We start from the raw sequence: 17,920 nt of genomic DNA on the forward strand, positions 1-17,920 counted from the left end.
GCAGCAGCCAGATCTATGCAGAAAAGCAAGCTTCTTCCTGCCTGCAATTTCAAGGAAATGCACTGTTTTCAGAGTGCCTGCTGAAAATATATAGAAGCTTTCCAACTGATTCAGGAGGAAAATATTCTCTCAGACAGGATAGCATCAAGGGGAAATGGTTTTAAACTGAAACAGGGGAGATTTAGACTGGACATAGGGAAAACGTGGTTGTTTTTGTTGCTTTTTTTCCCCTCACAGGAATAGGGCAGTGAAGCACTGGCACAGGGTACCCAGAGATGTGGTGGACGCCCTGTCCCTGGAGACATTTGAGGTCAGGCTGGACAGGGCTCTGAGCAACCTGATCTAGCAGTAGGTCTCCCAGTTTGTTGCAGGGGAGTTGGACTGGATGACTTGCAAAGTAAATGCAAAGACAGGAAGTGAGACAAGCGGAGCAGCTATTTCTTGAAGAACTTCTCTCAAAATCGTTGTTTCTTGTGCTGTGCCACATCAAGCTTGCAAAAACAAGCTCTGCCTGGGAGGAATTGCTTCTTCAGAACTGGAATAGGGCACTGTGGCTGCAGAACTTCAGGATGACAACATCCACTGAAGATCTGTATGGCTTTGTACTGGCACCTGGGAAGTGCACAGCTGTGACCACCTCATTTGTTTGCTGGACATTGAAGGCTACAGATAAGTTCACAGACCTTACAGTAGAATAGCCAGCCTAAACTAAATGTGCCAGGAAGCTGAGAAAAATGGAAAGAGAACCGTATGTTATGTTCCCAAGGTTGAAGAGCTTTTTTTCCAGGGTTCATGAAAAACACCTGAGGTACAACTGTAACATCATGATTTTCAGGATGTAATAGCTTACTACTGGAGAAGGAAGAAGAGTAACAACAAGCACAGCTACTAAAATCACTCAGATGTCACCCCCAAAGGAGCCACCACAGTAAAAAATTTGCCTGAATGTTAGAGTGCACACACTCCAATCATGAACCTTCCTTCTGCTCAACCTGTGTACCATTCTGTTGTTATGCTAAAGACAGGTTTTTATGAGCTGCCCCTGTTCTGACCCCATACAACTGGATTTCCCCAGATATGGATAGATAAGAAGCCTGCATTACACAAACATTACAATCCATGTAAATAAGGATATCCAATAGGAGGCTATTTGTGCTGTTTCTGTAACGCTCATATTTCTGCAGTTTGAGTCTAATCTGTAGCATATCTACTTATTTTCTTTCATCTTCTTCAGTTCACTCCTCTCTGTACTGTTGGAGGAAAAACTTTTGACAACAGCCTCTCTCTATCCCCATAGGTTTTTTTTGTTTTTTTGTTTTTTTGTTTTTTTTAAGAATAAATTTAATATTTACGGTGGAATAAATTTGATACTATTGGAAAGTGTGAGATGCTTTTGCTTTCCTTACACACGATGGAATTTTACAGCTTCGGTAATTTCTGCCTTTCTTATTATTATTACCGCTACATGTCTTCTTCTTTTCCACACAAGATCTCTTGTTTTGTTTCTCAATTTAAACTATCCCTGTATTAAAGCATTGTACTAATCACAGTTTAAACCCCAGGACATTTATAGCAATGCTGGAGGATTCCCTGATCTTGCCTGTAACAACAAGGAAAATGTCTATCTTTGGAGGACCTCTGTGCACCAACCCTCCATGTCTCTCAGAAGTTTGATCATGAAATGGAGCAGAAAAAAGATTCAAATTTTGTCTCTTTTCCATTTCAGCATCATAACTTCACTTCTGTTAACAATCTTTTGAGATTATCTTTTGGAAGCTGACATGATGAATTTGAAAGCTCCTTGGAAAACTTGTGTTTTGTCAAACACATTAAGACTTAAAACACTCAGCGTTTTAATCACTGTCTTTAACGGTCCTTCTGGGGATTTCAGGAGTTCTCACTGTTTGTTATCACTGTATTTGTGTTTACATACATTGCACTCATATACATCAACTTGCACTGAGATTTTTTTGTGGAAAAAAATCACTATTGTTTTTTTTGTATCAAATTTTATTCCCCTGAATATATTTATTCTTAAAAAAAAAAAAACAACCACCACAAAAAACAACAAAAAACACACCCATAAGTATTTGTTAGATTGACACGATCGTTTAGATTAAATGAGTGAAGTGCTTTCAAATAGCAATTGAGAGCATTCCACATTCAAAGAAATTATCTGAGGAGATGGAGGGCCACATGAAGTAGTTTCTCACACTCATTCATAAGAAACTGACAGAAATGATGTATTTTTTATTGTAGGTAAGATATCTTTCAATCCACTACATGCAATAAAGCCTGCTTTCCTAAAAATGACACCAGCAGAGAGATCTCAAAGGGTTACTGTGAGCAAATGCTGCAAGGAAACACTCGTCTTCCAAAACGCAAACGTTTCTTTGTTTGGAAAGTTTTTCTTTGAAATAATTAAAGAGAACTCTATATCTTATGAAAGGCTTATGATTAACTGTTATGTTGTTTGTAATTCCTATCAGTACCTTCTTAATCCCTACATTTGGATCTTCAAGTTTTCCACTGTTTTTTTCCCCTGGACAAAACCTTGGGTTGAAGATAAGCCATTTCAGAAACTGTATTTCTAGCAGCTCCCGTTGCCAGTCCACCAGTCTGGGATCGAGGCTGTGTCACGATCATGAAATACTTACTGTTTGTCACCTTTGTTGGTGTGGCTGGTGAGTACATTTTACTTAAATTACTTGCGTAATTTAAAATGAAACTTACATCTGAGGAAACTTGTAGCACAGTCTGTCACCAGGAAGTGAAGTCGAGTTTACATTTGCAAAAGGCTTAAGGCAGAATGCTTCTACCTCTTTTGACTACTAACTGTCCATCCTGAATAACTTCTTTCACAAGACATGCAGGCCACCATGGCTCCTGACCTGGAAACACTAAAGTGCTTACATAGGTTAAAAACAAAAACAAAAACGACAGTATACATTGTATAAATTCACGACTCTTCCACTGAAGATGCATTACAAAGTACCTCTGACCAGGAAGTCCTGAAGCTACTGCAAATTCTCAGATTACGGGAGAGAGCTGTAAGGAAATACCACTGCAGTCTTGTGTTGTACTTTCATTGTCTGCTTCTACAGACAAGATCTTGGGACAGACAAACCTTTTATCTTATCCAATAAGAACGTTTCTATACTATGAAGTTCAGCCTGAGAAATAGCATCCAGGGCTTTAGACGCAAATAGACGGGCTGCCAATCTAAATTCAATCAGCTTATTTTAGGGAGAAGCCAACAAATGCGTGTTAGAGTTGGCCATAACTGCTGTTGCGTGCTTTTGTTTAGAACCAGAACCCACCTGCAAGGTGTTTCGCTCAGTCATAGGGCCACAGAGTTCCTTATGCCAGATGTTAACGCATGCTATCTCTTATTTTGCAGTCGCCTTCCCCGTCAGCGATGGGGATGATGACAAGATTGTGGGAGGCTACACCTGTGGAAGGAGCGCGGCACCCTACCAGGTGTCTCTGAATTCTGGATATCACTTCTGTGGAGGTTCTCTCATCAGCAGCCAATGGGTGCTGTCAGCTGCTCACTGCTACAAGTCGTGAGTGGAAAAATATATATTCCATAATCTACCTCTTTTCTCCAGTTCACTTTTAACAGGAATGTACAGCTATGAGATCCAAACATCTAAATAACTCGGTTCTCACAGAAGACAACTGAGGAATGAGTGGGTCATTCAGGAAGGTGGGCTGACGCAGTACGAGTGGTTTTCCCCTTCTGCAAATGCTTTTCTGAATGCAGAGTACCTTCTGAAATGACAACACAGTAATCCAGCAAGTAATGTGCGCGGTCTCCTAGGAGCTGCATTAATTAGTTAAAGCTGAATTGCAGTAGAATAGGAAGAGGAATGATCTCATGCTGGTAGCAGTTTGTCTTGCAGGATGTTTGTACTGGCCGCTACACAATCCCTCATAAATTCACCACCAGCACTGGAAATAAGATCTCAGCGTAGATCCCGAGAATTTGTTGCAGGACAAGAAAAGAACCCAGCATGAAAATACTGTTAAGACCCACAGCGATAGGCAGCTTTCTCACAACCGCGATGTCAGTGGCAGTAAAGTAAGTGACATTCCTTCCTTTTTCCAGTTCCATTCAAGTGAAGCTTGGGGAATACAACCTGGCAAGCACAGACGGCAGCGAGCAGACCATCAGTGCATCTAAAATCATCCGCCACTCTGGCTACAATTCCTACACACTGAACAACGATATCATGCTCATCAAACTGTCCAAAGCAGCCACACTCAACTCCTATGTCAGCACAGTTGCTCTGCCTACCAGCTGTCCGTCTGCTGGAACAACATGCCTGATCTCTGGATGGGGCAACACACTCAGCAGTGGCAGTAAGTGCTGGGTGGGAATGTACAGCGTCCTGAGCACCCTGGAGATGGTCTAAGATCTCACAGTTAAGACCAAACAGTACAGGGTAAAGAACAGAGAAGTGCTGCACAGCAAGCAGCCTTTTTGGAGAACGATTTTGAATGATCAGTCCATGTAGGACAGCAATCAGTTAGCTGCTCTGATGGCAAGACTTCAAGATTTTTAATCTTGTTCTGTTTTGTGAAGATGGAATCATTGAAGTCATTCAAGTGCCCTTCACTAAGATGTCCACTCTTTTCCACCAGTGGTCAGAAGCGCAGGTGGAGACCAGTATCTAATTCTCTGACCAAAACAAACCTGCACCAGAGCAGAAGGTACTTTGCCTGAGACCCAAGATTTCTTCACCGTGTGTACTGTCAGAGCAGTTCTTTGTTCTAAATCTGCCAGCTGAGGACTTTTTGATGCAGGGTAGAACAGAGGGTCCGCGAGTAGGATCTGTTTCATCTAAACAAATGGAATTTCAGCACAGAAGAAAAACAAGGACTGCTAAAACAGGGTGTCTGGCAATGACTTTTCTGTTAAGAAAGGAGTTTTTCCCAGGCTCTGAAATTAAATCAGATACGCCATCAATAATTGCTCTCTGTTTTCTTGTAGCTCTGTATCCAGATGTCTTGCAGTGTCTGGAAGCCCCTATACTCTCCTCAAGCCAGTGCAGCAGTGCTTACCCTGGTGAAATTACTAGTAACATGATGTGTGTTGGATACCTGAATGGAGGGAAAGACTCCTGCCAGGTAAAACAGCTGCCTCTCCAATCTGCACCTATCCTGTCCTCTCCTAATAGAGGATGGTATCATGTGGGAAATATTCAATGGCATGTTTGAAACCATTTTTTTAACTAGCGATGAAGGCTTAGTGTAGAGGTCGCTTATTGAATTGCTATGGCACTTGGACAGCTCAATACAAAGGGACAGATGTGATGACAAAAGAACAGGCGCAATAGAGAACTGCTATGAAGCAAGGGAAAAAGAGTGCTCACCCACGTCAGAAGAGTCTACGTTGGCAGGAGAAAGCTCCACCAAGGAGGGATCTCCAGGAAGAGACCCTTCTCAGTGGCAGTCAGCCCTTAAATGAGGTCTAAGAGAGGTGCAGCCAGGCTCCATCCCATCCAGTTGCACAGCTGAATTGCCTTCACCTGTGCTTCCAGGGCTGACCGGGTCCTTTCCCCAGGTGCTCAGTCAGTGATTCGGGCCATGACTCAACAATTTCCATACAGGTGGCAATTTTTCCACTCAGTTCATCTCTATTTATCCTTATTTATTTAAGATGTAGAATGCCTCTGCCCCAATTCTCCACGTGCAGAGGGTGCTAGCTCTTGCACTTTGGGCTACTGAAAATGGAGAAGTGCTGCACCGGAGAATAAGCAATAATCACAGAGGCTGTAGCCTAGGATGCACATGTTAGGATCGGATTTGATGAGAATAAAACATCACTGTACCAATATCCAGGAAATTTGGAAAATGAACACACCTGGCAATTGCTCTGCTTGCTGCATTTGCCTGATTCTGTGGAAAAGTTTTGCAGAATCATGAGCAAGAAGAGTTTCGTGAGCGTCTGCCAAGAACGGCAGCCATGAAAACTAAGTAACTTACTGCTGTCTGTGATGCTTTAAAAGTACGGCATGTTAGCATCAGGTGTAGAATTGTAAGCAGAAATTGTCTTTGTGAGAAAAAGTCTCTCTCTCGAATCTCAGTCATTTCTGGGAAATATGGCTTATTGCTGATGCCGATAGCATTTGCTGAGCATCTGTATCTTTATCTGCACAGGGGGATTCCGGTGGCCCAGTAGTCTGCAATGGTCAGCTGCAGGGTATTGTTTCCTGGGGTTATGGATGTGCACAAAGAGGTTATCCCGGCGTTTACACTAAGGTTTGCAATTACGTTTCCTGGATTCAATCAACTATGTCTTCCTATTGAGATGCTCATTTTACGTGACCTGCTTTTCCTCCCCCTCCTTTCATTCTGCCTTGCAACTGGATGTACAATCCTTCACAAAAAATAAACATTTTCAGGCAGCCCATCTTTGTGCAGAGTTCCTCACATTACTTCCATGGGTTATCACACGGGGAACACAGACAACCAATATCACTATCTATCAACCTACCTAATGTTTGTAGTGTATCTCAACTAGAAGAAGCTTGGAACACTTTTTAGCCTCAACTTCAGGAATCCTTCAGTCAGTTATGCACACGCATTTTGGAGTAGAAGATATTTTCCCTTTATAATCATAAAGTCAATGCTACGCATCCACGTAGAACAGCTGAAAGAGTGTGGTGAACTACAGAGGCAACATACTTGTATTACAGAAAACAGCTGGCAGCAAAACAAACACTCCAAATCTCCCCCAGCCCACAGTCATAGCACTGAACATTTCCTACTGCAAAATCACTGGAAGCTCTACCTGGGGAATGAAGGCAAGCCCTTACTAGGGCTTGTTCTCTTATTGTACCAGTACTGTGACCTACCAAGGCTATTTTACCAAATTGCTGGGACTTCTCTCCATAGCATTTTGCTCGTTGGACATGCTGGGCTTTCTGAGTTTACCTGGAACAGTCAAAAGGACAGAGATGCTCCTGAGCTTTGGTTTTAAATTCCTGCTGCCCCAAGCAGCCCCAAGAGAGTCCATGAATAAAGTGCCAAAGTTGCCCATGGGCTGCGCAGCTGTCTCCTCGGGGGAAAAGGAAATGGAGAAAAGGAAAAAATGAGAGAAAAATCAGATGAAGAAAAGGCGAGGAGAAAAGTGGGGCACAAAGGAACAAAAGCCGTTTTCAAATGGAGAGGTTTTTGCTTAGCTCTTTCAGATGATTTATTGAAGATTTATTGCTCTTAGATAAGCAATAGGTGCCTGAGCCAGGAAAAAGTACAACAAACAAACAGGATCATAGCATGGTATCCCACTGCTGTGAAAGTCCATGTTGAATTCGTTCTCAGCATCTTCCTTCATGGCTTGCTTTCTTTCCGGAAAAATCATGCTTGCCTTCAGTCTGTTTGTACCAGGAGGCAGAGTTCCTACCATGGAGCTGCTGGCAGTCGCAGGTTTTCCCTCCATGGCCAGTGTGAGTGGAGACTTACATAGCCTTGCCTGGTATTATCAGCCAAAAAGCAAATTTGTTACCTGATGTGCAATGAGCCAATTCCCACACATGTAAGAGAGATATTTCTTCTAATTTGGGCCCAGGTGCTGGAAAGTTCCTCCATGAGGAACAATCGGTTTTGAACTATCAGACCAAGTAAGACACTCTGCTTGATCAAAGTATTTTACGTTTCTGTTGATTAAACACAGACAATAGCCCCTTCTTTCTAAGCAAAGACATGTTTCTCCCTTCACGGAATTATCTAGATCTGTCTGTGTCCACAGCAGGCCCACAGGCCCAGAAAAGAAGGAAAGAGAAAAAGAGTGTCAATGGTTCATGGGCCAGCCTGGCCTGATCTCATGACTAATGAGGCAGGGGATCCATGGACCCGCGCCCTGGCAGAGGGAAAAGGGTAAGAAGATGGGTATAACAACAGAGCAGCAGCAACGACCTGAGGAGGAACGTTAGTTTACTAAATATGACATCAGAATGCAAGATAACAGAACAGAACACAATCCTATTGGAATAGAGGCCAACAAATCAAACAAAATGAGAGAGAGACAGTGTCCAAAATGAAGACCTTACTCTAAAGCTGCAGGCAAAAAGCAGCAAGGCAGCACGCGCTTCTCTGCAGCGACCAAAGAAAGAGAGGCTCCCAGGAGCTCCACCTCCCTTCCTCTGGGTGCAAAGTCCTCTGGCGAATTTGCCTCCTTGTCTCCCTCTCTGAGAACCAAGCACCCAGAAACAGTGGTCCACGGAACTGGAACATTAACTCTGTAACTCCCAGTGCTTTGCATGATGTTATGATGTGGGATACTGACAACAAAAAAGTCATAAAAAGAGAACACTCCCCTCTTAGAAGGTTCAGAAATACCCACCCGCTTTCATATGTTATCAGAGGGATGAAAATGTTGGAGGAGAGTGAAGAGGTCAAGGAAGATGGGGGAAAATACATGTTTCTGTCTGTACACAGAGCGCATCCTTGACTAGGAGGGCTGGGCGTGTTGAGAAGAGTTGTTTGGAAACAGTCCCTGTCCTCTGCCACTATCTACTCCACGTCTCAATGCCTCTTGTGGCAAAGAAGAAATTCCACTTTCTAGATTTGATATTCAAGACTTGATATCAAAGTTGTTGAAATGTTCTTATGGGCTCTCCCTTCTTACCTGTTGGAACATCATTTATACCACTGGTAGACCCTACCATGAAAAGGTAGCTTACAAAGTTGTTCCCCTTCTGTGCTTGCCCGGGGTATGGATGGAATGGGATTTCCCGTATGGAAGCCCGTGAAGTACTGTGCTTTGCTCAGGCTGATATCACACCAAAGTTTTACCTATTGCTTGTTATCAAAGTCTGGGAAGAAAACTCTCTAACTCCGCTGTGGTGTTGGAAAGTGACATTAATTTAGCTCACCATTTGTACCGGCCAGCTTGACAAATCAAGCATGTGCTCTCGGAGTTCAGGTTCCACATTTACACCGTTAAAACATACAGGTGCAATACGTTTCCCAGAAACATCACACATACTCATTCTTTCCCAAGAACTCATGAATACATGCTAACGTCTCTTCGAGCATGCGCAGCGAGGCTGTATGACCACCTCCTTCACCCCCTTTATTTCAGCAGAAAGGTAAATCATCGCGGAAAAAGCCGCTGCGAAGGGACGTGCCTGACGTTTGGCAATGGGGAAAATCAAGGGGAATGCTTAAAAGGAATGAAGGAGTTATCCTTCAAGGGCTTGACAAGGCTGGCTGCCCAGCTGAAGTGCCTCTACACCAATGCACACGGCTTGGGAAACAAGCAGGAGATGCTGGAATCTGTTGTGCCACTAGAAAGCCACAGTATAGTTGCCATCACTGAAACCTGGTGGGATGATTCGTATGTCTGGAGTGTGGCTATTCAGCTGCTACCAGCTGTTCAGAAGGGACAGACAAGGAAGGAGGGGAGGTAGTGCCGCTATCTACATCATGAAAGGAATAGAATGTGAAGGCTTATCCCTAAAGTATAGTCATGAGCAAGTCAAAAGCCTATGGGTGATGCCAGAGACTGAGGCAGCAAAGGAAGCCTTGTGATCAGTGTCTACTACCGGTCACTCAATCAAGCAGAGCCTGTCAATGAGGTCTTCTCCCTCCGGCTACAGGAGGCATCGCGACTGCCAGCACTCATCCTGCTGGAGGACTTCAACCAAGACACAATTCTTCCCGTTATCCAAACAATCTGCAGGGCTACTTTTCAGTGAATGCTGACAAGTTTAACAATATCACATGGAGAACGGTTTGCGCTACGCTGCTCCAGTCTTCGTGTCACAGTGTATCTTGCTTTGCACAGAAATAAGTGCCCGAGTCATTGAGTAGGACATGATCTATCGTCACCGATAAGGAGTTCGCCTTAGTCCCACTACTCTGGAAGCGGCTTTTGAATTCCTCCTCAAAATCTGCCTTGGTACCCTCCACTGAACGTACAACCAGCTTCAAAGTGGCGTTCTTCCCCACTGGCAGCTTGTACCAGTACATGGTCCAGACTCCACTCTCCTTGTGCGAACAGTTCAGAGTCAGAGAGTCTCCCAGTCGGACAACTGAGTCTGGGGTTTGCTGAAGAGCCCAGCCTGGAAAAGGAAAAAAACTGTGAGAATGGAATGGGTTCAAAGAGACACAAAGACACATGCTTGAATTACTAGATGGGATGCCAGCATGTGAAACACTGTCCCATTTCTCTGAAAGAGACATACAGGAGAAAGAAAAATATTCAAATATACTACTGATAAAAGTTTCTATATTTTTTTTAATACTAGATTCACTGCCGTTGGCTGAAGTATTAAAATGTGACAGAAAAAACCAAATAAGTAAATGTGAAGATCTGCAGAGTTTTTTGAGTAAGAGCCTGAGGAAAATTTCACCTCATTCATTGCTCATCCTCCCCAGGAAGCCTTGAGGAATGGAGCATTACCAACAACTGAACGCACTGTTGGAGCACCAGCAGAGGAAACAGTGAGGTTTCTCAAGGGAGAACAAAATTTACTTACCTGTAGGAGCCAGGAAGGCCATAAGAACCCAGTAGGGAAACATGGGCAAAGTCTTATCTTCTTCAACTGATCTGCCTGTGGTGACAGCACTGACCTAGAAGCTCTGATGTGTGAGGAGGAAGCCTTGAGGAAGGAGGAAATGCATGATGTTGGAGAAGGCAGGACAGCATGAGACCGCCCAGAAAGCAGTTAGTTAGAAAGCAGTCGGTTGGCTGTGAACTGTGTGAAATGCAGACAGTAGAAGGTGGCACAAACGCTGAACAGCTGGCTTGACGTGTGTGTGTGTGTGTGTGTGTGTGTGTGTGTGTGTGTGTGTCTGTGTGTGTGTGTGTGCAGGCACAGGAACGTGCTGGGACTGATGGGAGCCTGAGTTTGAGACAAGGCATAGGGCTGCTTTGGGGTTTTCCTCTCTTCCTCTTGAAACAGCTGAGATCTTCACGAAAGAGTTATATTAAAAAAATAAAATAAATAAATAAATAAATAAATAAAAATAATTAAAAAAACAGCAGAGAAACAGGGCTTTGTTATTTTCTCCTACGCCCCACATCTAAGTTCCTGAAATTTCAACGATCCTGACCACAAACAGTGCAGTGCTGGATCTTCTCTGTTCAGCCCTATGCTGTTCATGCCATGTTTGTGCTTTGTTCATCATCCTGCCTGCTCTGGGCTGTCAATGGCTTCAGTGTGAGAGTCATCAACTTCTTTGCAGGAGTGTAGAAGAGCACCTCCATCCTTCTACCTTCCCCCTGCTGACAGCTGGGTCTCTGACTGCAGGCTGTCTCATTCAGTAAGCACTTTGAGACTATTAAAGTGCACTGGTACTCGACACTGAGAGGAAGGGCATTTGCTTCACAGGGACTGCAAACATTTGGGCACAAGAAGTAAACAGTCAGTGCAGGTGGTGAGGGGGCATCAGTCCTGTGGGAGAGGCGATGAAATAGTCTGAGGAGACAGCAAGTGTGACTCAGAAAAACTGTGAGGGAAGAGAAAGATACATCCTCCCTCGGCGCGGGCAGGAGTGTGAGATTGGACTCCGTGAGAATTCCTCTGCTTGCACTGCATCTGTGGTTTACAAAAAGAGCGTGCATGCTCAGTGTAAGCTGTGATGTGGGTGCAGTGGGGAAGCTACTGTACTCAGCCAGGAGGGTGAGGGCCTGCTATTCTGTATTTGCCGTCCTGCTGCTTGCATGCACAATGGCAGATCACCGTAACACTGCACTGCTGCAGCACCTGTAGGAAATTCCAAGGAAGGAGACTGTCTTAATCACTGCACAGCTTATTGGAAGACTGAAGAAAGGCATCGCAGATTAGGGTCTTGGTGTAAAACTCTCTGACTCCAACATGGTGTTAGAAAGTGGCATTCCTTTATTCCTCGTGACACATACTGGGTGACTTGACAAGCAAGCACATGCTCAGAGTCCAGGTTCTACATTTAAACAGTTAAGACATACATATGCAGTACACTGGCACACACGTTCGTTCTTTTTCAAGGACTCATTCATATGTGCTGATGTCCCTCTAGGCATGCTCGGCAGCATCTAGCGTGGCCACCTACTTCTTCCACATTTTCCACCAACAGCTTAATCACTGAGACCTCTGACTAACTTTCAGCTGTCTTTCCCCAGTTTGGAAAATTCCCATTGCTTAATAAGCCAGGGTGTGCAACTTTTAAAGCAGTACGTGTGGCATTCAAGATATCCTTGCACCTATTGGGTGCAGTAGATAAAAGTAATCTCTTATGTCACCTGTGCAAAATTATTGAGAACAGGACTGTTCACCCACTGGAGTAGAAATGGAAAGTTTTAGAACTATCTCTCATTGGTTTCTATTGCTAGACTTATATATTGATTCTTAAACCAACATACTAATTCCTAGTGCTGAACAAATCAACCAATATCATGGTGGAATCTTCTTTCCTTCTGGTTCATCTTCTTTGCATCTTTGTTGACACTCCATTTGATCACATTTCCCACCCTACCATGGAGGTGGTGTGATCTCCACTTTCATGTGGTCTTAGTTCAGGGTTGAAGAATGGGAGAAGAACGGCTTGAGAGCAGCCCTGAGGAGAACGATTTGGGAGTGACATTGATCGTAATACTGTGGAGGATTTCCTGACCTTGCCCTCTAACAATAAGGAAAATGTCTATCTTTAGAGTGCCAATGTGCACCAACCCTCCACGTCTCTCAGAAGTCCGATCATGAAATGCAGCAGTTCATGTACTGGAGAGGAGTTTATGTACAGAAAGCAAGTGACTTTGAAGTGTTGTGTCCAAACTTGAGGCACAGAAATAGGTAGCTGAATGGTTCTTCTTCACAGACATGAGATCTAAACGAAAGTATTCCTGGCTTATCCGCTTAGCTTCGTATCCAGTGTGAATATCACCCTTATATTCCTGATTTGCTCCATAGGAATAATAGATTAATTGCAGCCCTTTTCCTGGCTGCTGCAGATACCAGGACATATAATCGTGATTGTCATTTTGACTGCATCCCAGGGTAGCACTCTCATCTTCTTTCAGTACCAGACTTGAGTTTTGTGTTATCTTAGCTCCTGAGAGACAAAGCAAAAGGAACGCAGTTAGAAAGCAGACTACATTCTCCCCCCAGCAGAACAGGCATGATGTCTCAGCTGGTGCCTTACTTGCTCCAAAGAAGCACAAGACCAAGCACCAAACTGTCCACGTTCTCATTTCTGACTGAGAAAGCAGAGAGCATGCCTCGGTAAGGAACTTACTTATATAGGTCTGTTTCCATTTCCCTTAAGCCAATAGCAACGACCTCTGCAGCAGCCAGATCTAGGCAGAAAAGCAAGCTTCTTCCTGCCTGCAATTTGAAGGAAATGCACTGTTTTCAGAGTGCCTGCTGAAAATATATAGAAGCTTTCCAACTGATTCAGGAGGAAAATATTCTCTCAGACAGGATAGCATCAAGGGGAAATGGTTTTAAACTGAAACAGGGGAGATTTAGACTGGACATAGGGAAAACGTGGTTGTTTCTGTTTTTTTTTTTTCCCCTCACAGGAATAGGGCAGTGAAGCACTGGCACAGGGTACCCAGAGATGTGGTGGACGCCCTGTCCCTGGAGACATTTGAGGTCAGGCAGGACAGGGCTCTGAGCAACCTGATCTAGCAGTAGGTCTCCCTCTTTGTTGCAGGGGAGTTGGACTAGATGACCTGCAAAGTAAATGCAAAGACAGGAAGTGAGACAAGCGGAGCAGCTATTTCTTGAAGAACTTCTCTCAAAATCGTTGCTTCTTGTGCTGTGCCACATCAAGCTTGCAAAAACAAGCTCTGCCTGGGAGGAATTGCTTCTTCAGAACTGGAATAGGGCACTGTGGCTGCAGAACTTCAGGATGACAACATCCACTGAAGATCTGGATGGCTTTCTACTGGCACCTGGGAAGTGCACAGCTGTGACCACCTCATTTGTTTGCTGCACATTGAAGGCTACTGATAAGTTCACAGACCTACAGTAGCATAGCCAGCCTCAACTAAACGTGCCAGGAAGCTGAGAAAAATGGAAAGAGAACCGTAAGTTATGTTCCCAAGGTTGAAGAGCTTTTATTCCAGGGTTCATGAAAAACACCTGAGGTACAACTGTAACATCATGATTTTCAGGATGTAATAGCTTACTACTGGAGAAGGAAAAAGAGTAACAACAAGCACAGCTACTAAAATCACTCAGATGTCACCCCCAAAGGAGCCACCAAGGTATTCATATTCCTTTAGAGATTCTGACAGAAAATAGAAATCCCAAAACTATCCGAGGATGGTTGAATCGCTAGTAATAATCCGTAGATGTCAACAGAGTATGGTAAAAATGAGCTCTAAGTAAGAGGCAGAAGAGAGTAAGCAAGTGAATCTGTGAGTGACAGTGCTTTCCCAGTGCTTTCCTCATTGTGTTTCTTTTGCCTGATACAAACCGTGAGTAAATCACAGCCCTGAGATTGTTTGTCAGAACAGAAGATTGTTTGTGGTTGCAAGGAATGGTGTGCTATTCTCCTTGCTGAACAGCTCACAGAGTCAGGAGAACACAGGTTTCCCGGATGTGTAAGGCCCACAGGAGTGATGTGTGAAGATACGAGTCTTTCAGAAATGGTTTTGGAGTGGATTAAGTGAGGGAAGCAACTGAACTTAACTTTGGCGTACTTCTCAGAGAAGCTTAGTTCTGAGCTGATGATGAGAGGGCGGAGCTGCTTGGAGAGCAAAGAATTTGTCTGAATGTTAGAGTGCACACACTCCAATCATGAACCTTCCTTCTGCTCAACCTGTGTACCATTCTGTTGTTACGCTAAAGACTGACCTCATACAACTGGATTTCCCCAGATATGGATGCTAAAGAAGCCTACATTACACAAACATTACAATCCATGTAAATAAGGATATCCAACAGGAGGCTAATTGTGCTGTTCCTGTAATGCTCATATTTCTGCAGTTTGAGTCTAATCTGTAGCATATCAATTTATTTTCTTTCATCTTCTTGCGTTCACTCCTCTCTGTACAGTTGGCAGATCTAGTCTCACTGTTTGTTATCACTGTATTTGTGTTCACATACATTGTACCCATATACATCAACTTGTACTGAGATTTTTTGAGGCAAAAATCACTACAGGTAAACCAAAAAAGCACCCAGAAATATTTGTTAGATTGACATGATTGTTTAGATGAAATGAGTGAAGTGCTTTCAAATAGCAATTGAGAGCATTCCACATTCAAAGAAATTATCTGAGGAGATGGAGGGCCACATAGAGTGGTTTCTTATAGTCTGTTTTTGAGATTTCTTGTGAATATTTTATTTGAATAAACATTATCCTACAGATAGAAAGAAGCATACTGCTGAAGAAAAGGAGTTTTCAAATCAACTTAAGAAATTGACAGAAATGATGTATTTTTTAGTGTAGGTAGGGTATCTTTCAATCCACTACATGCAATAAAGCCTGCTTTCCTAAAAATGACACCAGCAGAGAGATCTCAAAGGGTTACTGTGAGCAAATGCTGCAAGGAAACACTCGTCTTCCAAAACGCAAACGTTTCTTTGTTTGGAAAGTTTTTCTTTGAAATAATTAAAGAGAACTCTATATCTTATGAAAGGCTTATGATTAACTGTTATGTTGTTTGTAATTACTATCAGTACCTTCTAATGCCTACATTTGGATCTTCAAGTTTTCCACTGTTTTTTTTCCCTGGACAAAACCTTGGGTTGAAGATAAGCCATTTCAGAAACTGTATTTCTAGCAGCTCCCGTTGCCAGTCCACCAGTCTGGGATCGAGGCTGTGTCACGATCATGAAATACTTACTGTTTGTCACCTTTGTTGGTGTGGCTGGTGAGTACATTTTACTTAAATTACTTGCGTAATTTAAAATGAAACTTACATCTGAGGAAACTTGTAGCACAGTCTGTCACCAGGAAGTGAAGTCGAGTTTACATTTGCAAAAGGCTTAAGGCAGAATGCTTCTACCTCTTTTGACTACTAACTGTCCATCCTGAATAACTTCTTTCACAAGACATGCAGGCCACCATGGCTCCTGACCTGGAAACACTAAAGTGCTTACATAGGTTAAAAACAAAAACAAAAACGACAGTATACATTGTATAAATTCACGACTCTTCCACTGAAGATGCATTACAAAGTACCTCTGACCAGGAAGTCCTGAAGCTACTGCAAATTCTCAGATTACGGGAGAGAGCTGTAAGGAAATACCACTGCAGTCTTGTGTTGTACTTTCATTGTCTGCTTCTACAGACAAGATCTTGGGACAGACAAACCTTTTATCTTATCCAATAAGAACGTTTCTATACTATGAAGTTCAGCCTGAGAAATAGCATCCAGGGCTTTAGACGCAAATAGACGGGCTGCCAATCTAAATTCAATCAGCTTATTTTAGGGAGAAGCCAACAAATGTGTGTTAGAGTTGGCCATAACTGCTGTTGCGTGCTTTTGTTTAGAAGCAGAACCCACCTGCAAGGTGTTTCGCTCAGTCATAGGGCCACAGAGTTCCTTATGCCAGATGTTAACGCATGCTATCTCTTATTTTGCAGTCGCCCTCCCCGTCAGCGATGGGGATGATGACAAGATTGTGGGAGGCTACACCTGTGGAAGGAGCGCGGCACCCTACCAGGTGTCTCTGAATTCTGGATATCACTTCTGTGGAGGTTCTCTCATCAGCAGCCAATGGGTGCTGTCAGCTGCTCACTGCTACAAGTCGTGAGTGGAAAAATATATATTCCATAATCTACCTCTTTTCTCCAGTTCACTTTTAACAGGAATGTACAGCTATGAGATCCAAACATCTAAATAACTCGGTTCTCACAGAAGACAACTGAGGAATGAGTGGGTCATTCAGAAAGGTGGGCTGACGCAGTACGAGTGGTTTTCCCCTTCTGCAAATGCTTTTCTGAATGCAGAGTACCTTCTGAAATGACAACACAGTAATCCAGCAAGTAATGTGCGCGGTCTCCTAGGAGCTGCATTAATTAGTTAAAGCTGAATTGCAGTAGAATAGGAAGAGGAATGATCTCATGCTGGTAGCAGTTTGTCTTGCAGGATGTTTGTACTGGCCGCTACACAATCCCTCATAAATTCACCACCAGCACTGGAAATAAGATCTCAGCGTAGATCCTGAGAATTTGTTGCAGGACAAGAAAAGAACCCAGCATGAAAATACTGTTAAGACCCACAGCGATAGGCAGCTTTCTCACAACCGCAATGTCAGTGGCAGTAAAGTAAGTGACATTCCTTCCTTTTTGCAGTTCCATTCAAGTGAAGCTTGGGGAATACAACCTGGCAAGCACAGACGGCAGCGAGCAGACCATCAGTGCATCTAAAATCATCCGCCACTCTGGCTACAATTCCAACACACTGAACAACGATATCATGCTCATCAAACTGTCCAAAGCAGCCACACTCAACTCCTATGTCAGCACAGTTGCTCTGCCTACCAGCTGTCCGTCTGCTGGAACAACATGCCTGATCTCTGGATGGGGCAACACACTCAGCAGTGGCAGTAAGTGCTGGGTGGGAATGTACAGCGTCCTGAGCACCCTGGAGATGGTCTAAGATCTCAAAGTTAAGTCCAAACAGTACAGGGTAAAGAACAGAGAAGTGCTGCACAGCAAGCAGCCTTTTTGGAGAACGATTTTGAATGATCAGTCCATGTAGGACAGCAATCAGTTAGCTGCTCTGATGGCAAGACTTCAAGATTTTTAATCTTGTTCTGTTTTGTGAAGATGGAATCATTGAAGTCATTCAAGTGCCCTTCACTAAGATGTCCACTCTTTTCCACCAGTGGTCAGAAGCGTAGGTGGAGACCAGTCCCTAATTCTCTGACCAAAACAAACCTGCACCAGAGCAGAAGGTACTTTGCCTGAGACCCAAGATTTCTTCACCGTGTGTACTGTCAGAGCAGTTCTTAGTTCTAAATCTGCCAGC

The 17,920-nt window shown here is 43.6% G+C and overlaps 1 protein-coding gene across 4 annotated transcripts in view; it reads left to right on the plus strand.

Moving 5' to 3' along the window:
• LOC125690512 (trypsin I-P1) overlaps positions 1 to 17,920 on the plus strand; it is a 30,653-nt gene that overhangs the window by 11,122 nt on the left and 1,611 nt on the right. Inside the window, exons 1-5 of one of the 4 annotated variants that reach the window (XM_048938905.1) lie at positions 2,305 to 2,684; positions 3,401 to 3,566; positions 4,112 to 4,365; positions 4,997 to 5,133; positions 6,166 to 6,315. In XM_048938905.1, coding sequence (XP_048794862.1) covers positions 2,645 to 2,684; positions 3,401 to 3,566; positions 4,112 to 4,365; positions 4,997 to 5,133; positions 6,166 to 6,315 — 747 coding nt within the window. In that variant the 5' untranslated portion in view covers positions 2,305 to 2,644. Of the gene's footprint in view, positions 1 to 2,304; positions 2,685 to 3,400; positions 3,567 to 4,111; positions 4,366 to 4,996; positions 5,134 to 6,165; positions 6,316 to 13,941; positions 15,815 to 16,530; positions 16,697 to 17,241; positions 17,496 to 17,920 lie in introns of those variants that run through there. The other 3 variants (XM_048938915.1, XM_048938895.1, XM_048938925.1) reach the window with 3 other exon arrangements.

Source organism: Lagopus muta, chromosome 1 (genome assembly GCF_023343835.1).
Source record: "Lagopus muta isolate bLagMut1 chromosome 1, bLagMut1 primary, whole genome shotgun sequence".
In the NCBI taxonomy this organism is placed as follows: Eukaryota; Metazoa; Chordata; class Aves; order Galliformes; family Phasianidae; genus Lagopus; species Lagopus muta.